The 23510-nt window shown below is 41.4% G+C and overlaps 1 protein-coding gene across 1 annotated transcript; it reads left to right on the plus strand.

Moving 5' to 3' along the window:
- Positions 1 to 5798: 5798 nt before the first annotated feature.
- stk35 (serine/threonine kinase 35) lies at positions 5799 to 21967 on the plus strand. The gene is made up of 3 exons (XM_055048505.1): positions 5799 to 6589; positions 9955 to 10762; positions 20125 to 21967. Exons 1-2 carry the CDS (start codon positions 6058 to 6060, stop codon positions 10695 to 10697), a joined length of 1275 nt encoding a protein of 424 aa, XP_054904480.1. The 5' UTR covers positions 5799 to 6057; the 3' UTR covers positions 10698 to 10762; positions 20125 to 21967.
- The last annotated feature ends 1543 nt before the right edge of the window (positions 21968 to 23510 follow it).

Consider the following 23510-nt stretch of genomic DNA (forward strand, 5'->3'; position numbering starts at 1 on the left):
AATAAGCAGACAGAAATAAAATGAAAGCAAATGAAACTAAGGTTTTTTTTCTGCTTCAGGTCAGTTAGGATTCTCAAACGTAATTATTCAGGCATTTGCTAAACGTCAGAATAATGACAGTTATTTTTAATTAAGCGGTTTACATACATGTGCTTCCAGTCAGGCTGATTGTCACAAATGACCTGCAAAGGAAAGCAGCAAGCAGAAACCATCGGAAACAGGCCAGAAGTTAGAGATAAAACCTGACTGCTGACTCAGAATGGAGTAGTGGTGAACATCAGCTAATTAGTTGTTCCTTCAGGACTTGTGCTCCACTGAGAGTCATCAGGTTGGTCCTGGTGAGGGAATTTCACCTGAGCTGCAGCTACAGTCAGCCTGGCTACAATAGAGAACAGCAGGAACTGCTCTCTGTTAGCTTCTGGCTGAATGTGCTTCATAGTGTGAAACATATCTGCTTCTTTAGTCAAAACCAAATGATTTAATCACAAAGAAGCCGAGCACCATGAAAGAGACTTCAGATTAACTCACTGGGTCAATCTCAGGCCAGGTAGATAAAAAAAAGTATTGCTCGGTGCGCCGAAAATAAGGCATCAAGGATGTGAGAATGCCCAGTAGTAAGTGTAGACATGAGCCAGATTTAATCAGTATTATGTGGTTTTATAGCGTCGTGAAGTAACAATGTTGTTCAGTTGTTATAAAAATGCTATATATCAAATGTGGCTTAAATGAAATTGGACTTAAAGCTCCTGCTCTTTCTGAAGCTCCGCCTTCAGGAAGTCATCACAGCATGTCTCCTCTACTAACCCTTTAGCACTGTTTTTACCAGCGTTGCACTGACAAGTAGCTCCTGTAATGAGCTCAGCATCTGTTTGCTAACTGCTGCTGGCTAGTCTGGAGGAGTTCAGCAAGGGGAACCTCTAAAGCTTGGGTGTAAAATGTGAGGACCCGTGTGATTAAACATTCATAAAGCCACTCATTGTTCAACTAGAACTGGTTCTACTCCCGAGTTTAACTGATTCCATTAAGAAAATAAGAAAAATGGGTGTGCTGTGGTGGCGCAGGGGGTTAGCACGCCCCACGTTTGGAGGCCTCAGTCCTCAACGGGTTCGACTCCCGGCTCTCCTCGTCCTCCTCCCTGTCTGCCTACTGTCAAAAATACGAGCCACTGGCGCCGCAAAAACTCTTTGGAGAAAAAAATGAAATCAGAAAAAGTTTGATCTTTTGGCGGGTACTGTGGATGTGTTTTGTATGAACTTGATGCAGAATCTGCCAGTCCGCATCATGCAGGTGGAGATGAGGTGTTGGAGTCCCTGTTGCACCTGACATGGGGCTTCACAGGCTCCACAGGCGGCTCCGCCAAATGCTGAAGGTGAGAAACGAACACATCTTCACCCAGACAGGGTAACAAACAGGCTTTCAATTCTAAAAAAACCCCCACCCAACCTCTGGATCAGGGGTAAAGGCCAGGATGTATCAGAATAGATGGATGACGAGGCAAAAGGTTGAATATGCCGCTTCTAAGAAACAACTCAATGAAACGTCTGATTTGAATATCAATATTTGCTAAGAGAAAGGATTTTTCTCTGTTTGCCCACACAGAGGAGATGAAACACAGCTTCTTCATCCTGAAAGGGTACTTGAGTCTAAATCAGTCCCACGTGGTGCTACTCAGTCTTTCAAATATGAACAGGAGAGGAGCAAAAACAAAAGAAAAGATGGAGCAAGCGTAAGCTATCGAACATCAGATTCTAAAGTGAAAGAATGAAAGCAGACAATCCAAGCAGCACCTGAATGAGTTACACGTTTGTATCCATTAAATCTGGGTCATGTACTGATCCAGTCTGAAATAGGCAACCTGTTCATCATTTTAAAAATGATTTTTGCTTTCGTCACGTTTCTTAATTTTCTTTTGTTTGGTTACACTCTGCCCAGTCAGAGACGAGGACTGGTCAGGAAATATTCAGCACCAGTACAGATTCTTTGAACCTTCACTCGCATGTTTCAGCTTTTCCACCAAGAAATGATCTTGTTGCTGTTTAACTGCTAACTCACTCAGTACAGGAGCGAGTTGAGCATCCATGCAGAAAGGCCAGAATTTGGTCCAGAAAGATGAGAATGATTTTACTTAGCATGAAACGAATGAAAAAGCAGACAAAGTCCAAAATACAAACTACTGAAGAAACGCTTTAAAAGCTTCCAGCCTGCTGCTGTTGTCACCATGCAGCAGTGTGGACGTGACCTAGACTATTCAAACTGGAGCATCTGTCATAAGTTTTGCTCCAGGTAAGTCTCCACTTCCTCCCTTTTCTCTACACGCCATCCCCTTATACTGACTTCCGTGTGGTGCGTTCAGGAACTTTTCGATGCCTCAGCTCAGGAAATTGACCTCTCAGGAAATGAGACAAAAGACATCAACTAACAAGCATCACAGTATCTGTATCCACGTCGTTTTACCTCAGCGCCACTGGCCTTCAAGTTGCCGTGGTAACGCCATTTTTTTGTTCTGACTCACAAGCTGAAGTGAGCGTCCCTGAAACTCGTGAAAGATATTCATCCTGGAGCAGAGCAGAGGAAAAATAATACAGCCAGATCTCGACTGTAGCACAAAACCTCTGCAGGCGAGGTCAGAGCCACCACACACACACACACACACGCACACACACACACACACACACACACACACACACACACACACACACACACACGCACACACACACACACACACACACACACGCACACACACACACACACACACACTCACAGAGCACCATGGTGAATATCCGCCTCCACTCAACAACACACACTAACTGTTTTCTCCTCTTTTTTTTTCCTGATTGCATGTAGGAGATGAAACAAGTTTTAGATTCAGAATAATGTGAGCTGAAGTCATCAGCTGTGCTGGAATGATGAACACACGTCCAGTTGTTGAGGATGTCTTTACGGTTCCACATTATCTAAAGGCAATCTGCCCTTTTCTTTATCAAGAGGTGGAGCACAAATATGAAAAGTCCACTGAAGTGTAATTTATAGGGTGTTATTCCAGCTCCACCACAAGAGGTCAGGAGAGCATGCTTTTGAAGTGTAAGCGTTCCTGGTTTTTTGTCATAATAGCTCCAGGAGTCATATTTAATGGCTAAAAAGTGACATCCAGCATCAAAAAGCCTTATAGATGGATTCTGACTCTCTGCTCTGTGATGTTTTTGCATCATTCTTTTCAAAGTGTGGCAACATTAAATATTCAGCTGTTTTAGAATGTATAACCACATCAATTGTTATAATTCCCCATGTGCTTCTCATCTCCACAGTGGAAACAAGTGGAAAGTAAATAAAATATTAGAAAACAGTGTCGGGGCTGAAATGCAAACTGTTGCTCGGCATATAAGTTTAGCTGACGGGATGATATGACATCAAATAGGTCTGCATCTTTGGTATGAATGACATTTAGAAAATCTGGAATTACATTGACAAAAAGTATATAAAAAAAAGAAGATAAATAACCTTCTATTTAATTACATTAAAACAGTATGATAAAAGAAACGGTTGGAGCACGTCCATTCTCCTCCTCGTTCTCAGGCCTTTCCTCACACTGCTTGGTGACTCCCTCGTCTGTCTCCACAGCCTTTTTCCTTTGACTAAAAAGGATGTGGCTAATCTTTAGATCTCCGATTTTAATAACTTAAAGCAACAGTGCATGAGTGATACGCCTCCTGCTCTCGCAGCTTTCTGTTGTCTGTCTTCTGTTTAAAGCATGGATCCAGTGCAGTAGCCACTTGGAGAAAGCCCTTGATCATCATTCTGCAAAATCCATACTTTTGATCAAGTCGCAGGAATGAAGATATTTCTGTCTCTCCTCACTTTTTTTGCAGTCTTCTGCTTGTCGGAAATCCTCCTCAGTCAAGTGAGAAAGCTTCTATAAAAAAGAATTACAAAAACAAAGATTATTTGTGACGCAGTGTTCATTTTTATACAGTTATTTCAATCTTGTCTTGTGTGTATTTCTATTTTTCGAGTTGAAGCGTCATACATCATCAAATATCCTATCCATCTTGTCTATCTAGCTCCATCTGTCGCTTTTCTTATTCCTCCTGAGCCGTTGATCCAGCACAGAATTGCAGGCTACTGCTCTATGAATTCCTGCAGCAGTAGGTAAAGATGCATGACTCCAACATTTGCTTACATCAAGAATGAGTGAGTGTCTACAATGCACATTACAGCACACCATGAGGTAAAGGGAGGCCATTGTTGTTGAAGAGAAACGGCCTTCGTGACCCTGTCTGGGCAGAGCCTCGCCTCCAGCCGCATTGGACAAACACACAAACAGCTGGTCACACAACCACTGAGTGCAATCAACGCGAAGTCGCTGTGCTGCACAGGAAATGCAGCCTTCTTTGTTCTTCAGAAGCGAAAGGAGGGGGATGACCCTTGCAGAATGATGATCAAGGGCTTTCTCCAAGTGGCTACTGCACTGGATCCATGCTTTAAACAGAAGACAGACAACAGAAAGCTGCGAGAGCAGGAGGCGTATCACTCATGCACTGTTGCTTTAAGTTATTAAAATCGGAGTGTAGTTCTCATGTTCTACACTCTGTAGAACATGAGAACCTGTCGCCCTGAGGCTGCCGGAGGTGGGCACCAGCCCCCCACACAACCCTGCAAGGATCAGATGGATGGATGGATGGATGGATGGATGGATGGATGGATGGATGGAAGGATGGATGAATGGATGGATGGATGGATGGATGAATGGATGGATGGATGGATGGATGGATGGATGGATGGATGGATGGATGGATGGATGGATGAATGGATGGATGGATGGATGGATGGATGGATGGATGGATGGATGGATGGATGGATGGATGGAATTGGAGTGAAAATCGTCTTGTCTTATCTTGACTGGCTTTAACTGAACTTAACGTTGGAAATTGGTGTAAAAACTAAACTTAAGCTAATTTTTAAAAAGTGCTGAAATCTTCTATATTTTCTGCTAAAAAAAAAACGCAATGCAGTCCAGTGCCCACTGATGAGTTCACAGCGCTGTGGACTCAGTTAGATTCCTGCTGATTTCAGTGGAGAGGTCTAAGCCTAAGTTAATTCCCCCTTTTGACAAGTTCCACAAATAAAGCTTCACTGGCTGCTGAGCTGTGACAGTGGGCACATCTACTCTGGGAGAGCAAAAAGACTGGTATGCAGGACTGTGAATGCAGCACAGCAAGAAAGGACAGAAAAGAATGGATGGATTTATGGGTCTGTGGGGTTTTAGTTCTGCTGGCAAAAGCAAAGAGTGAATAGAAGTCACCGTGATCCAGACGGTTCTGATGACTTTATGCAGCACCACACACACGCAGAGCGTTAAAACCGGATGGACTCTCTGAAAGGTGTTTTTGGCTGTAGTTTATTTTATGGACTTTTTTTTTTTTACATTAATCTCACTTATTTAATTTGGTTTAATGATAACCAAACTTACTTTTTTGTGTTTAATTACCGTAAAAGTTACAACTCTAACTTAAATGAATGTAAGGGAACTTTTTACTTTGACTTTACTTGAAATTATCGAGTTTGATGCCATTTTTTGTATCCCACGTCTGACCAACTCAATATATTACGATCATCCAGTTCAACTCATTAAGTTTATCCAAGTCAATTTACTAAGTTTTTATAACTTAACTCATTAACTGTGTCTAGCTTGATAAAAACAAGTAATCATTTAATAGTTTCTGCATGTCCGGCAGCGTTTCTCTCTCTGCACCAATCAAAGCGCAGCAGAGCTGCGGCTGGCCACGCCCTCTGTTCTCTGTACGAGCTGGAACATTTTGTTTAGGAAGCCCAAATATTTAGAACATCTGGACTGGCAGCCTGTGGCGCACCGGGCAGGTTTATCGGCAACTTTTAACCTTTTAGCAGCTCGAAGTAAAGTCTGCCATTTTAGACAGGCGGAGGTTTAACTTCTCCCGACCTCGACCAGGAAGAACGGCTAACTTTTATTACGGCAAGAGTTTAAGTAATGACAGATAAACACGCAATCGCCTCATGCTTACTTTCGACGAAAAATAAGCTATGGATATACGCGACGGGAAGAGAAGAAGGAAGGTAAGCGGCGCAGTGCGGAGCTGCAGGCGCGGCGCGGCCGCCAAGATGAAGCGGGAGGCGGTGAAGGTCCTCCGCTCCCTCACCGTGGGGAACAACAACAAGCGTGCCGAGGCCATGGACGAGGAGGAGGAAGAGGACGAGGACTGCTTCTCCATCTCCTTCCTCCGGGGTGACCCCTCCAGGCCGGCGGCGGCCGCCGTGTCTCCGCGGTACAGCCTGCTGCGGGAGGTGGGCCGGGGCAGCTACGGGGTGGTGTACGAGGCCGTGGCCCGCAGGACCGGGGCCCGGGTGGCGGTGAAGAGGCTCCAGTGCGACGCCCCGGAGAACGTGGAACTGGCATTGGCCGAGTTCTGGGCCCTGACGAGCCTGGAGAACCGACACCAGAATGTGGTTCAACTGGAGGAGTGCGTGCTGCAGCGGAACGGCCTGGCCCAGAAGATGAGCCACGGTAACAAGAAGTCCAAGCAGTATCTGCGGCTGGTGGAGACCTCCCTCAAAGGTAGCTGTTCTTCTGCAAAACACACAATGGCCTTGAAACAAGGGCCCCAGGGGCCTGTGCATTGAGTTTATTTAGGAGCAAATGTGCTGACTGGTGTCAACAACTTCTAGCCAAACTTTGATGTTCTTGCTGCATAGAAAGCCTCTGATTTAGCCAATTAATTGGATGCAAGCCTGCATTACTAAAACTAGCAATCACATCTTATCACTTTCTGTATTTCAAAATAAAGTGCAACTTTGTGAAATTAGGACCTACTGGTGCTGGCTGCTGACTCTGCACTCAAATGAAGCAGTTTGCATCTACACAGTTTTTTTTTTTTTTACTGTAATTGTTGTTCTACTCTGGTGTCTGGATTTCCTTCTGCAGCCTCCTATCTGACGGTGATGTCGCTGTACATCACCTAGAAGAGCCACAAAGAGAACGCTGTGCTTCCTCCAGCGCAAACAAGAACACGGTGTACTTACTTGATGGCATGTTAGAGACTTTCTTCCTGACTAAACACTGAGACTTTTAACATTAATGCTGCGCCATAAACTCAGAAACATAAAAAAATCAGCCACAGAGTTGCGATCCAGACATTTTTCAACTCAGGTTGGGGTTTCTACTTGACCTATTTACGTCTGTCTCTTCTGACGTAGTTAGTGATTTTGCTGATCATGCTGTTTCTATATAATAGATACTAACTCAGCCTTTGCTAGTTCAATCTATGTTTCCAGCTAAACCCAGAAGCTATGTTTGCGACTCTTCTTTTAATAGCAGCGCAGTTATGTAAGTGTCACAGTTCTGGCTCTCTAAGTAAAATCCTTCAGCGACATTTTTTCTAGACTTTGTGATCTAATAGAAAATAATGGATCACAGCAACAATGTTAAAGCCTTCAGCTTAAACATTGTAGTTTGTTTTGCTCTGATTCTTGCGAGTTTCAGGAGTGTGAAGTAAAGAAGCAGGCATGGCACGATTTGTGACAACAACTCCACAGTGGTTTTCATGACAGGTCAACGCGTGCAAGTGACATGGTTTCCTCCTTCCGTCATGAGTCTAGTTTCACTGAAGCCTCAGTCACTGCTCCTTCATGAAACCAGTCGCAAAGTGTTGTGTTTTTACTGTGAGCTCAGTGGATTGCAACTATATAGAGATCTGTTCCGAATGAAACGGGTTCTATAACATTAAATCAACTTTGTGTTTTAGTTTCTTGGATCACACTAAATCAAATTGATTTTGCCTACCAGTTCATCCTGTACATTTTAGGCAGATGGCTGCAGTGAGTGCAGCCAGATCGTGAAATTTCCAATTTAATGCATATTGTTCAGATTGTATTGTTTCTGCTGAGTTGTACTCATTGGTTCTATAAATCACCTGCATTTTATGGAAGGACACATATCACATGTTTTCCATTGGAATAACTTATGTGACACAAATATTACATTGATTTGTAAAGTACAGCAAGTGGTGAATAACCAGATAACGAATCTGGACCGCTGAACTGTAAGGGACCTTAGAACTGGGCTGGATAATTAGTCATCATGTTCATTAGAAATGTACAGAAAGATATTACTGTATAATACTGTATATTCAGTCCTTTGGAGAAACTATGATATTTAAATTTTCATGGTGTTAAAACATGATTACATTTTAAAATACAAAATATCTAACGTGATGGGGATCCAAACATTTAGTCAACTTATAATTAATTATTGGTTAATAGTTTATAAATGAACTGAATGGGACTAATTTTAATCTAATAATGTCCAGTTACACCCAAGACGTCCTTGTTTCATAAATGTTTAAGTTTAATATGGTAACCACAAATTTCTGTGTTTTCAGTCAGTGTGTAATACAGCTGACACAAAAATTCAGCTTCTTTTTCTAAATTCAGTATGTTGTGAAACGTTTAGCCCTTCATGTGATAGAAGGGATCCCGATACAAGAGAAAAGCTCTGGTTTTTAAGAAAATGGCCTCATGTAAATTGTATTTTAATCAGTTGATCAGATCAATCATCTTTAGATTAACTCATTAATCAGTAACATGTATCTCTCGTGGCTTTGTAAAACCACAACAGGTAACCGGCCAAACTGTAATCCATTTATAATTTAAGCTTTTATTTGGACATTGGCTGTTTCTTAAAGCAATTTCCACCAAACTGATTCTTTGCACAAGCAGGACTTTGAGTTTTGACCCCCCAAAAGTAGTGCTAACACAACACTAGTTCACTGCTGGACTTGAAGAAAGAATCACTTTCTGCAATAGAACTATTTCTGTTATAGAACCTGCTCAAAATGGACTCAGCCAATATAAATGCAATGAGCGCCATATCTTAAACCCCTGCGTTCAGTTTCATTTTTGATTTGTCAGATTTAAAACAGCCTGCCTCCTGTCTTCCTACTGTCTATCCTGAAGTTAACCCTTCAGAGAGTTTAAACAGGTCAAAGTTCTGCGTAGTTATAGCTGGTATTTTCAACGACATAAAGGAGTTGTTGAAGGATTTAATGAGTCAAGGTGGTAATTTTAAAGAAGCTGTTGCCATGCTATTCAAGACTTGCATAAACCCAGAATACAGCAGGGGAGGATCAACCTTTTGAAACACTGTCAGGACATGACTGGCTTTGCTCTTAGGCGGCGTAAAACCAAACCAGTTCTTTTGTGGAACCAGTTCAGAACTGGTTCCAACACTAGCTCTAGTTGAGCACTGATGGAAAAGCTCAATTTCAATCAATTGCAGTCCACTTGTTTTAATTACTGGAACATTAAGAACATTTCTTACATTAACAAGTAAACAAAGAATCAACCTAAATGGCATTCTTGTTGATTTTTACCACCATCTTGTCACTTTAACAAGGCTTTTCTCAAAGGGCTGATGACAACTTTATCATCTGGTCCTTTGTCAGTGCCTGACGAGACATGATTAATCTGCTGGAAGTTGTTCAAAGACTTATCAGTTGTTTGTTTTATTTAGTTATGTTTTAATCACTAACTGAATTATAAGGTTAGTACTGGTGGGAAAAATTAAAAAGCGCTCTAAGATAAAACTTGGAAAGAGCTTGGGAAACTGGAGAAGTACTGAAAAATGTGCCTCAATGAAAGTAAATGAATAAACCAATTCTGGCTTTTCAGGTTGAAGCGAGACATCTGAATGACTGGAGAGACTTGGGACATTTTTAAGCCATGGCATAGAACCTTGCCACCTTTGCTTTCTTGGAAAATGCCATTGCTTTTAGAGTTGTAGAAAGTTTTGTACCATTAATGCTGAGCTAATGTGAAAATAATTGTGTTCTTGTTCTTGAGCATTATTTGATTTTTGATTTCATATTTTGGGGATTTTTTTACTTTTAGAGTTATAACAAAGTATTGTGTTCTTGTAATCCTAAGGTGAGCGCATCCTTGGTTACCCAGCGGAGCCATGCTACCTTTGGTTTGTCATGGAGTTCTGTGAAGGTGGGGACCTCAACCAGTACATCTTGTCTCGGCGACCCGACCCCCAGACCAACAGCAGCTTCATGCTCCAGCTAACAAGTGCCATTGCTTTCCTTCACAAGAACAACATTGTCCACCGGGATCTGAAGCCAGACAACATTCTCATTTCACAGAAATCTGGTTCACCTGTACTTAAGGTAGCAGACTTTGGTCTCAGTAAGGTTTGTGCTGGACTCACCTCCAAGACCAGTGAAGAAGATCCTACAGCGAGAGCAGGTGGCAAAGGGAGCAACCAGTACAACACTGTCAACATCAACAAGTTCTGGTTATCGTCAGCTTGCGGCTCAGACTTTTACATGGCCCCAGAGGTTTGGGAGGGCCACTACACAGCTAAAGCTGACATCTTTGCCCTTGGCATCATCATTTGGGCAATGGTCGAAAGAATCACGTTCATTGATGCAGAGTCGAAGCGTGAACTACTGGGCACCTACGTTCGACAGGGCTCTGAGATCATTCCTGTTGGGGAAGCTCTGCTGGAGAACCCTAAGATGGTTCTGCACATCCCTCAGAAGGCCAGGAGCTCTATGACTGAAGGGGTAAAGAAACTCCTTATGGACATGCTTGCAGTAAACCCTCAGGATCGACCAGATGCTCTCCAACTGGAAATACGAATGGATCAAGTCACTTTTGCTGCATGACAAACACTTCTAACCTTTCCTTTTTTGCCCCAACCGATCCAAGAAGGGACCCATTTCCTCTCCAGGTAGGCTGCCTCTCATTCTTCCATGTTAGTAGTAATTAGTGGTGTGCCGATCAATCAAAAGTGTATGATTGGTGATCGCAGATCACCGTCTCTTGTTGCCGATAACCAAAACCGATCACCTGTATCTCACTTTGCAGCCTGAATGTGCAGCTCATCTCCTCTTTCCTTCACACTGCGCAAGCGCGCAGCAACAAATCCTAAACAATGTTGTATGAAACTTTAACGCAAGGGACGTTTGCGTATTGCGATGGCAAAATACCTTGGGTTGAAGCACATCAAAATGCATCAACACAACAGGTCTAATATACCTTTTAAAAAACAAACACTTGATGGAGTTTGGCTACATTGAGGCTCAATGCAGGAAAAAAGACATTCGGAGCGGCTGGGCAGCAGTCAGCAGATAAAGCAGCCCACTAGAACCAACACTCGCGCACAAGAGCGCGATGATGAGAAAGCAAGTTCTACTCTTTGCTTCGTCCATAATGTTTGGACCCTTAACTGTTGAGAAGTAATTTCTAGTTTTGAATATTACCCAATCACTAACGCTCCGGTTTCCTGATTGGCCCGGTTGAAATCTTACCGGAGAAATCAAGTTCAATAGGAGAAATCCCTAAAGAAGCAGTGAAGAAAGATGAGAATCTAGTGGAATTGTGTAGAAATTTTCTTTAACAAGTATTAACTTTCTCGCATTTCTCAAAGATAAAAAAAATAAATAACATGAGAATTTAACATTGTGAACATGTTTTCTTATGTTCGACTTCAAACATACCTGGGCAGCATCCCCTATCTACACTGTAAAAAGAAATTAGCTGAACCAACTTAATTGAATTACTTCAATTGGTGGCAAGTAATTCAATTAAGTTTGATATGTTGAGTTAGATAAACTCAACATATTATGATTAACTAATTCAATTCATTACGTTCATTCAACTCAGTCATTTTTTTGGCTCAGACGGCCTTTTAGAGTAGTTAGACAGGAAAGTCGGTCATGACAGAGAGCGAAAATCATCAGGCTTGAACCAAACCTACAACGGTCACAATGAGGACTAAGATCTCTTTATGTGAGTTGTGCTCTACCCCTGTGCCGTCACAGTTGGTGCAGAATCCATCCCTGGTGAATCTTGTCATAAAGTCAGACATAGGATGCAAACACGGCGTTGAACTTAATTGTTTGAAATGCACTTTTTAGAATGCAAGTTAATTTGAGTCAGTTAGTTTTGTAACTTTTAAGTTAATTGAAAGTAAGTTGTCATCATGTCATCACTGGACCAAATAAATTAAGTGAGATTAATGTAAACAAGTGTACAAAATTAACTACAGCCCAAAACACATTTTAGAGTGCAGGGCTTTAAATCTAGTCAAAATAGAAATCAAAACATTTTTCAACCTTTTTTTCTGTTTTTTTTTAAAATCCTGTTTCAAACGGGATTAAAAAAAAAAAGAAAAGAAAACTTAGGGTGTGGTAACCAGAGAGCTGCAGATCAGAAATGGAAGTCAGCATTTATGCTGCCACTGGGAACCAGAAAGGGTACAATCTGAGCCTTAGGGCAAACAGCCTTTGATTAGATGTTAATACCTGTGATGTGTGAGTGAAGCCCAAAACAAGATGTCGTCACCGAATGTCTTTAGCATTGCATGCTCATTATGTGAAGTGCTCTAACAGCAGGCTGTGAATAGAGGTGTGCCATTGTCAAGGACCAAACGGTGCCGAATGGAGACGCTGAAATTAATTTTATTTACCCCCAAGGAATGATTAACACAACAATTAGACAGGCCTGCCAATAAAGGAAGTCAACTCAAAATGCTAAACTCAACGAGAAAACTGACAAAACCCCAAACTGAGTAAGGCGGACTGACCTCCTGAAAGGACATAAGGGCATTTAAATACTGCTTCAGCTAAACCATGTAGACTCTATAGGGAAAAACAAAATGGCTGCCACATGACAACTAACACAAAAATAAATCCCCAAACTCGTAGGATAATAGAGGCAGGCTCACAAAGAGACTTGCAAAGATGTCTATACACAAGTTTTCCCTTCATGTATTCATCTTCAGTCAGTTTAATAGGCAAACTCTCACTATCCACATACTTTTGTTTCCATGTAGACGACTGAATTTGCCTCCTCCGTCACACACAGAAACGCATCTACCAGTACAGCCACAATGCACTGTGCCACCCAGTTGCTGAGACTGGAATGGTGGTAAATATATTTTCTGGTTCGTCTGTAAAGTTACACTTGTGTTAAGCATCAACTACAGCACAGCCAAATGCTGTGTTCAGGCTATCCGCTCACCCGCCGCACGCTTCCCCGCCGTTCGCTCTGAACCGGCCACCAGGAAGCAGCTCCGGTAGGAGACTCCATGCATCTTGCTTTTGATCCCCAGAAAAACAATCAGTAGACACCATAAGTCAATAAAATTCTCCTGGACCAAACTTGAAAATTAGACGTTAAGCTGCTAGCACTTTGAGGTAGATAATAATATGCCTCCAGGAATTGTAATAATTGAGATACTTGAATCATTTGAAGAGTCGATACAGCCCTACTTTCAGTAGATATCTTAGATGCACTCTGACCTAAACTTCAATTCGTTCACGTTAATGTACAAGGCAAACGGCTCCACGCTCTTGCAACAAAATAGGAGTGAAACAGTTTGAACATTTGTATCATGATTATAGTTGGCACATTCATTTAGATCATCAACTTCAGTTGGTAGGTTAGTTATACAACTGATAACGGCCCACATTTTTAAATCTAAAGAGAGATTATTTTAATCTTGCATGTAAATTCTCCCCTCTAAACTCTTTAGTAAAAATGTGTTTGTAGTGGCAGCAGTGCAATAAAATGTAAGATTTTAATTGTCTCAGTTTGCTATTTGGAGCAGAAGCTCCCCGGATGACATCAAACTGCCACGGTAGTGGATGCTCAGCGACCCAAACTGGGCGCAGGCTGTTTGAACCTAAACTCTCCACTGACCAGGCCTGAGTTCTGGGTTTGTTTGGCAAATTAGCTCGGCGCTCCTTTCAGCCATTCTGTTAGCTCTTCATCAGAATAGGCTGCTCATGCTGTGACATAACACCACCCAGCTGCTCAGGGTGGGGGGCACTCGGGGCAGAGCAATCGGGATGTTTCCTTGCTGCCTCCGATTGGCCTCGTTCTCTCGTGGCACGATGGGATAGATGGTTACGCAACAGGCTAGCACTGGTTCAGTTGATAAAGCTGTCATCTGTTGGAAAGAAGGATTAGTGATTAGTGTTGGAAAGAAGGGGAGGAGTGGCTGCTGGACCTGCTCCTGGGGTGTTCATGTCTGCAGCTGCTGAACTGAAGGGAGCTGACAACGGCAGGATGAACACAGCTGAACCTGCGAGGCATGATGGAGCAACGTGGAGCCTGCTTTTATTTCTCCTGCATTATGCAGAATCTATGACTAAGTCACACAAAGAACATTTTAAAGAATTCAATTATGAGAATAAAGTCAAAATAATATGTAAACATACACTGTAAATGCATCCACATTTACAAAAATACACATGCAGTACTGTCTGTTCTGCAGTTGCTACTTTAGCTAATAAAAGTGATATGAAAGAAAAATTTTTAAAAAAACCTATTCTGTTCCCTAATAAGAAAACATTTTATTGTATCTATTTTTATTATATAGTCTATAAGCCTTAATAAAAACAATACAATTCAAACATCACCTTCAGTCAAGTTTGAAGTGTAAAAACCATTTTTTTTAAATAGACGTTTCTAATTTACTGCACTTTTTAGTTATTTTATTTCAGGTAGATTCTCTTTTTATTCAGCAAGGGCATGTAATGTTAGCCTAAAAGTATTTTCTTGTACATGTATTGCATATCAGATCCCAGCAGCCAGCAGTGAACTCCATGCATGTAATGGATGTTTCCTGCTGAGGTCGGGGGTCAAGTTGACGTGAAACACCAGTTCTGCTCTGCAGTACACACACTGTGTGAGCTGTGCAATCTTTTCTATTTAAAGCGATCCCATACTGTTGACAGTTTTTGTCTCTTTCTTGGTGGCAGTTCTTTCTGTCCCCCGCCGCCTCCCTGCACAGATGCTAATAGCATTTAGCACTGGAAGTGCTGTGTTCCAGCCGGAACCATTATCCAGCAGGAACACAGCAAGATAAATAGTAAAACTGTTTAATGAACCTTCAATACAGACCATTTCCCTTGAAGAATTTTAAACATTGAGGTTCTGAAATCATCCAATGAATCGTGTCGACCCGATTGGTAATTAGTATTTGTGCTTTACTGTGTTGGGTCTTTATAAGTGCTCTTATAGTGAAAATGTCATTCATAGCTGCCTTTAGGTGAAATCAGAATATTGAAAATCATGTGCATGTTTTTATTTTGACGTCCATCTGATCAGTCCTCAAACTCCCATCTGATTCCACTGCTGGACAGCGAGTGCTGCAGGTTCAAGGCTTATGGAGGCTTTGGTCAGGAACATTGTGTCCCCTCGCTGCGTGCCAAGCTTACGCCTCTCTGTCTTAAACAGGCCACTGCTCTGATAGCTCCTCTCTTCCTGTGTGCATACTCATTACTTCAGCAATCAATTAATTTTTTTATTTTTCAATTGACAGCACTGATAATCGTTCTACAAGTCGAGGCATTTCACCGCGCAGAGCGGTTCTCATGAATATGCCAATGCCTCCAAGGCTTTGCTGCTTTGCAGTTTGATCCTCAAACGCATTTGTATTCAGATAATACAAACTTTTGATGGTGCTCCTCTGAAGGACACTGTACTGTACAACATGTTCTGAACAGCAGTTGGGGAACCGGGGGGAGGCACCTCTCTGAGAATTGGCAGCGTCCATCACATTTGTGCCCATAGCATGCTTGTAAAAGTCTGGGTTCAGTGATTGGGGAGGCTGTAAAAAAATGTCTCTTCTGGGATTCAGAGCCAGTTACACAAGCGAGCTGTTGCATAACTGGTCGACTAAAACACCTCAGTGTGTTTTTGTTTATCAGAAAGTTTAACAGAATTGAGCAGAAAATTCACAAAAATAGATTCCCAGATCTATAGCGTTAAAAGTTGCGGTAAAATGAATCAGACTTAAATTAAGGAAGAGGAAAAGCCTGAGTCTGGTCATAAATTTGGTCTATTATCTCTTCTTTTCTATAGAAATGTACAGTTCATGGATAGCAGAGGCTTAACTGTGGCTACGCCGTGCTTTAGAATAACATTTGTCCACATCTTTTCCAGTCTGCTGTCCTCATTCATGGTGACTGTGTTGGATCTAATTGGTTTACACTTCTCAATCCCCTTTAAGTCTAAGGGATCTGTCACATGCTTTGTGGGGTTACATTGTCGTGCCTTTGTGATGTTAATGGGATCATTTTGTGAATAATAAGGTAGAAAAGCAGTCTCTCTAAGTGTGAATAATTGATGAAAAGGGGCAGTGGCAGCATCTGCTGAAATAAGGAGGGATCTGGAAATCCTGTGTCTCTGCCAGTGTTTAAACTGGAAAATGTATTGTACTTTTTCCTGCTTTTAAGGTCCAGCTAAAAAAAATTAAAAAAAGTTAAGCTTGACTGTTCTTGCGGTTATGTGTGTGTGCCCTAAAAATTAAATGGAATATCAGATTTTTAGTCCATTGAGTTTCCCAAACTTTTTTTTCTCCATAGTTAAGAAATAAGTGACTCAACACTTATTGCCAGGTTTTACTTACGCTTGTATAAAAAGTAGTTGCATTCTTCTGCCAAGAAGATCTGACATTTTGTAAATATCACAGCATAAATATTACTTTAAAACCCAGGTATGACGTAGGATAGCGACAGTCATAATTTGACATTATGAGAACGAAAAGGGTTGGAAAAGAGAAGAGTGTCTATTCTGGGTCGGGGAAGAGGTCCTGCCCCAAGTGGAATAGTTCAAGTATCTCAGGATCTTGTTCACAAATGAAAGAATGAAAATTGGAGTGGGGTCTACAGTCAAGTGGGTGCTGTAACGGTGAAGAGAGAGCTGAGTCAAAAGGCTTGATTTATCGATCAATTTGTTTTCTCTACTTGGGCTGCTGCCCCCGCAACCTGACCCCTGATCAGCAGCAGCAGCAGAAGATGAATGGATGAATGAGATGTTCCCACTGCAATAAAAATGTAATTTTGAGTGAAAGTATAACACTTTTGGTGTGGTCTAGATATTTGTTTACACGTCTCTAGTGACAGGAGTCTCTCACGTCAGATGGTTTTGGGCGCGATATCTCGAAGTGAGCCGATCCCCCATGGAGGCGCAGAATGAACGATTGCAGGGTCCATTCTACACATGCATAGGCAGATAACAATAACAATGGCAGACAGCATTGTGCTGCGCTCTGCCACTTAACCTGTTGAGTTTAACACAATTCCTGCTGAAGAACAGATCTTTGTTGCTTGGTTGGACGGGTTGCTTTTACAATGAGGTGGAAGCGAATGAAATGGAAGCGAAGAGTTACAAGTGCATGCATGTTCAATGACGTGCAAAAATCATAGCGCCACTTAGCGGCTTGGCATGAACAATAGATTGACTTGAGGTCGAAACATGGAACTTTTCTCCAATCAACATCTGAAAATACCAGACAGTGGTCTCATGGAAATGTAGCCTTTAAATCAGGACTTTAAGCTGTGAAATACACTTGAAGTGTGAGATGAGATAGAGCTGAGGTGGAACAGGAACATCTGCTTTTAATTTGAACAGCTCTCATTTGTATGCTTACGATGCTAACAGTTCCCTTCATTTCCATTAGAGGGGGAACGTTGGCTTTCCTGCTGGCTCTGAGTTGTTTTGAGGTGGTAAAACATGCAAATCAACACGTTTCATCAGCTTTTCTATGAAACTGCTGATGATGTAAACTTAGCTCCATGTCGTCAAAAGGCTGGTGATGCAGGGCATTGTTATAAGCAAATTGAAATGCAGATAAGAGGGAATATTCGCTTCCACTTTCTTCTTATTTGGGCTTCTTTGACTGTTCTCCAATCATTTTCTCTTGCAATTAAACAAAAGAGCTTTGAAACATTTCAACACTGGTCAGGTCAGGCATTAGACTCAGACATGAGCAGTTTATAGGAGGAAAGAGACAGTACTGGTCTTACAGAACATATGACAAGGCTGGTCTTGTTGTGCTTACTGAAGAACTCTTTGTAGGTAATCAGATTGTAATTGATCAAGTAAAAATAATCAAAATATTCCTGAGCAATTAAGATGTTTTAATTGCTGCTGAAACTTGGAGTCAGATGGAGGCAGTCTTATCTTTCTGTTGGGAAGAAGTGGACTAAGCCCAAAGTTGATGGAGTTGAATATAGCCTCAAATTACATGTTTACTGTCTGGGTGGTTTGTGTTTTTTTCCTGATTGACAGATTTGAATAAAAACTATGCACAAGTTTAGAGGTGATATACTAGAAATCCTGAGTCAGCAGTACGGAGTGGATGCAGTGGGATTGGTTGAGGCTCTCCAGCTCGCATGCCCCCTACTGAGCTTGTATTCCTAACATGTGCTCCGCTGTTATGCAACTTATAAAAGGGGAACGAGCAGCTGCTGGGCTATTCTTAGAGCCGAGCGCTGAACGCAACATGGACGCAGGTTCAGCAAGCTTCCCTCCAGGAGCAAACTACAGCTGAGACGCTTCCCCACAACAACACTTGGTCTCCTTCCCTTCTGCTCAAGCACAGCCACATATCCTGTTTGATTCCACACATACGAATACATGATGGATTTAGCATTTTGATGACATATGGTGCCAATACTTGTACAGTTGGTTAGGACCATTCTAAACTAGGTACTATGTATGTGGCCCATGCATGCAACAAATTAATGTAAACTGAATATTTGTTAAAAAAAACAAAAAAGTCTATATTTGGAAATTTCAAAAAATTATTTCACATATTTTCATTCATGAATATTAACATAAAAACATAGATGATTTTACTCTGGAATATTGAAATCTCATTATATATAAGTTGATGTTTCATCTATATTTTTAGATGTATTTGACAAATTTCTCTGCCAGTCTGTTGTCCAGCAACGCCTCCCTTGGAGATAATCTAGAGAGAACAAACCTGTATCTGTTTGGAAGAGGGATGGAAGTTCAGTCTGAACATGAACTGAGCACAACGCAGAGCAGCTCTCACAGTGCTAAGGAGGAACATAAAGTCCATGGTCTTCATGGAGCATGAAGTCCAAAACTTTGGTGACAACGCCACAATTTCACATTTGAGGTGTTGTAATTGAATTACAAACACAATTAAAAGGACATGTGAATAACAAAACCCTGCCGCGCCATGATGCTCCAACTACTTCCTGTTGTCTTCTTCATGGTTTGCGCCAGTGACAATATCTGGTTGTTGATCACATGACTCATGATTTGAAAAAAGAAAAAAAAGTGCTTCCATTGCAGTTTACAATACTTTTGATGCAGCTGAAAAACTACTTCATTTTAACTCAAAAGTCTTTATTGAGAAACGTGTTCTTTTGACAATGTTGTTTCCATTAAGCAAATTTATATTTGTTGTTCTTATTTGCGTAATTTTAAGGCCAATGAAAAGATAGCTGTCTTGTTCTTGCTGTATGTATATTACTGTATATTTATAGATAAGTGGATCTATATATTTTTTTTCTTTGTACCTTTTTCACCTACCAAGTGAACAATTTCTTTTATAGGGCTCAAAATAAACAACATGGAGCTTGCCTTTGAAAATGTATGATTTTCTAAAAAATTATTGTGCCACAGGACTAAATATATACACAAAAATTATAGCTGGATAACTGGACAGACCATTGTGGTTGATGGACATTATCTCACCCTATACCAGAACCAAAACCACTTCTAGAAATGTAAATAAGTTACTACATTTTTAAATATTAAATGTCTAAGCAAATCCTAAATGCACAAGGTGTTGCAGTTTATTTAGTTGAACCTACAGCAAATCCCAACATTATCGGTTCAGAGAACAGAAAACATGATATTTGTCCAGTAAGGCGATTCCAGTGCAGCTGCTCTTTCCTGAGGTCGTTGCTTCCCACTGCTCTGCAGAATAATCGAGCAACCTGGGACTTATTTTGACATCATGTCCTTGTTCAGTTTTGATTTTGAAGAACTACAAAGAGTAAAATTAAACCTCTCTGCCTGTGAAAAAAGAAAGAGAAGATTTGTGCTGAGTAAACTCACAGAGCTCAAGGTTTTGAGGAATAAAAATTTAACTTTGGTTTCGGACACTGAATGAGACGAAGCAAAGCTGGAGGTGGATGGTAAAAGTTAGGTTTCTTTCGTCATAAAGAGATTCGTTGACAGTAAGAACTGACGTCCTCAAAAGTAACTGTGTGTGTCGTCGCTTCATTCTGACCTCTTCACTCTGTTTCTCTGCAGACCTGTTGTCTCCGTGGCAGTGGACGAGGAAGGGAAAACGACTCTGACAACCTGAAATGTGAAGACTCACAATCTAGAACTGAGCTGCAAGACAAACTGGAGCATTATTCCAAACCTCTGGGGCAGAAAAAATATGCAAATAAACTTGTTACAATCTCTTTTTTTTCTATTAGCTTATTGGGGAGATGGACAATGCCAGAGGCAAGTCAGAGTGCTGGCTGGATCAGAAAGCAGCTTTCATTTTGTAATCTAGTTTGTTTTATGAGTTTGTTCTTCCTTCACTTTTGTACTGTAGTGAACTATGAGGCAGGTTAGCCGTGTTCTCACTGATTAAAGCATTATAATAACTCTGAAGAGCAGATGACTGCTACCCTCAAACATCCCTGTGCCTTTAAGAGGATTCACCCCGAGTCGACTGGATCTACGGGAGAATTCATCCTGAAGGTCCTGAACCAAGATGGAAACCTGAGACGTCTGCAAGCTTGTGAAGCTTCAGGCTGGCAAAATGTGCAAACACTTTTGTTTTTAATGTTGTGACACTTTTTGAATGATTCATCAAGCGGGTATGATTTCAGAGGAGACAGTGGGGGGGGTCTCTCAGAGTTCAACACTGAGGTGCAATTAGGAATCAGAAAAATCTCCCAGAATCTTAAAAACAGAGAACGATAGCGATGTGTGTTGACAATGATCTGCGCCACATTCCAGAGGCAGAAGGATGAAGATCTGATAGGTTTTTAGAGATGAAGTGGACTCGTCATATCAGGCCTTTCAACCCGTGCAGTTGTAACCAAACAAGAGAATTTAAACTCGTGTTACCGGGCATTAGTTCCTGTTTAAACCAAAGAGCCCCTCATGGACCAAGTGCACACGGTTTTTCTTTGCCATAAGAGTTCTTCATGACCAAGGAGTCACTTTTTGATGATTTTTTTCCAGCGCTAGCAGATGTTTTAGCAACTGAATGTTTTTCTGTAGAGGTTGAGTGTGGCATTTTGGACAGGCTGACAGAAAACCTCCATATACATTAGAAAATGTGCAGATTTCAGCCATTTCCAGCATTGCACCTTATGTATTTTCAAGCTTGTAACGGGTTTGGATGATGTGAAGTAGGTTACTTTGTAGCTTTTACACGTGAACAGTATCGAGTCTTTAAATATTTCATTGTACGGTGCATTTGGGGGTTTCTTCAGGAAATTGCAAGCTGTACCATCTGAGAATAATCCCAAAGGCACACGGAGACACGCATCCTTTTCTCTGGTTCCTTCTCTCTTATTGAAGTGATTTGAACTCTTTGGGTTGTAGCCTGCTGACTGGTTAGACAGGAAATCACAGAACGTTTGGACTTGTCTGCTATGGAGCCCTAAAGGCAAATGAAAAATCCAGAGCTTGAAGGACTTCCAGGGGAATATGACTGAACAAACGGCCTACAGAGAGAGAAAGCATGAAATGTTGACACCAGCCTCTCTTTGGGACATGAGTGTCCTTCAGTGACTTGGCTCTGCAGCCACAGCAGTTCTGTGACTTGTTTTAGTTCTTCTGCAGCGTGATCCTACCTCGTGCTTAACACTCATCACCCTCAATTGTCTGTAGTAACGTCTTAGGTGTGAGGATAGGGTGCACAGTGGCTGAGTAGGAAAGCATCTTACCTCCTGTGTTACTCTGTGTTTTATTCTTCCTTCAGAGGTTCTGGCTGGAACCAACACCTGTCCTTTTCTCAGAGTCTTGACTAAATGTACATCTTACCCATGAGCCATAGTACGTCAATTTATAAACTACAGCTCCAATAAGGGTTTTACCAGGATAATCTGAAGGCAGATGGTGGTATTTAACCCTCCTTTGGGTTCATCTGGATGCTCAGATCTGGATGCTCAGACTGGCATGAGATAAACAGGAAGATTGAAAATCATATGTAGATTAATTCTGCATGGAAGTCTGAGAAGGCTGCTTTTGTTTTCAAAGGCTTCTGTAGTTGTTGGAGAACGATGGACTTCAGTGGGCTTTCTCCACGCTAAAGTCAACGACTGATCCAGAACGTACCACAGTCAAGTCTATGAGCTCAGGTTGCCGAGAACAGCAAATGAATTATGTAACTTGTAAAAAATATTTTTTAATATGTATTTAAAACTATCACCGCGTCGTGACAGTATGTCATGAGACATTCTTAAAAGATTGATCTCCTCCACCTCCTTCCTGTTGCAGGCTGAAGAAATGCACTCCTCCCGACCAAAAATGACCAATCAGAGCCAGGAGGAGGGTCTCAGCGCTAATAGCAAGATTACTAACCAGTACAGGAAAACCGTTTATCCGCCATCTTTGGTGGCTATGCTAACAAGTCTTAGCCTTCATAAGAGGGAAGAAGCTGTTGATTGATGGCACCAACACCTAATTAGTTGTTTACTAACCAGAACCTGGAAAGGAAACTTTACTCTTTATCACGATTTGGTGACAGTTTCAACAGATATGTAACAAATTTTTTTTTTTCGACTGCAGCTTTTAATCTCTCAGCATGGCAGGTCATGTTTTCCTGCTCAGCCATGTGTTTTTGCTCTCAGTAACTTGTGTGGTCACAATGCCAGCAGCTGGTTCTGCATTAAATATTCAGTGTGAAATGAAATGACATCTGACAGTAAAATGAAATGTCCAACCCTTACAGGAGCTGTAGATGTTAAAGGGTACCAAACATCAAACTGTGAAGGTTTCAGTTCTACAGTGTAATAGAGCTGTTTCTTTTTTTTTCTTTAGCTTTTTTTTTCCTTTTTACCTGGAAGGTGTTAATTCTGTCCCGTTTTGTGTTTCATCTTTATAGCCACCAAACGCAGTGAAAGGTCATAGTTTATGTCACAGTTTGTGCTCACTTGCTCTGCTGCTGTTTTTCCATGGACCCTTTTGCAGAATATTGAGAACTTCACTTAAACACTATGCAACAAAAGATTTAATTGCCTCACTGTAAATGCTGCACAGAGCCACACCCTCCTCGAACTCTTGTGGACGATATCTTGAACTCTTTCCATGTCTTAGTGTGTACAAAATTGTCTTTCAGGTGTAAAATAGCGACTTTGTTGTTGTTAATAAAGCTGACAGGAGCCATTAGATGTTTGAGGAAAGCATCTGTTATTTTGCTGTAAATATCTTTGACAACTTTTCTGCAAATAAAAGCTTAAAACGTTTATTCATGGAAGTCGGTGTGTGATTCGGTGAGGACATCCAAGCCTGGCAAGCAGAAGATTGTTTTGTTTTACGACGACTGTGACCAGCAGTGTGTTTTCAAGCCACAGGAGGTTGAATTCCCGTCGGATTAATTCAGTTTTATCAGCCTAGAAATACCAGACGGCCTTTGATCGAGTCAAACTAAAACCATCCTGCAATCTGGAAATTGTTTTCAAATGCAA

This window comes from Poeciliopsis prolifica, unplaced genomic scaffold, assembly GCF_027474105.1.
Source record: "Poeciliopsis prolifica strain line A6 unplaced genomic scaffold, Auburn_PproV2 SCAFFOLD027, whole genome shotgun sequence".
Lineage (NCBI taxonomy): Eukaryota > Metazoa > Chordata > Actinopteri > Cyprinodontiformes > Poeciliidae > Poeciliopsis > Poeciliopsis prolifica.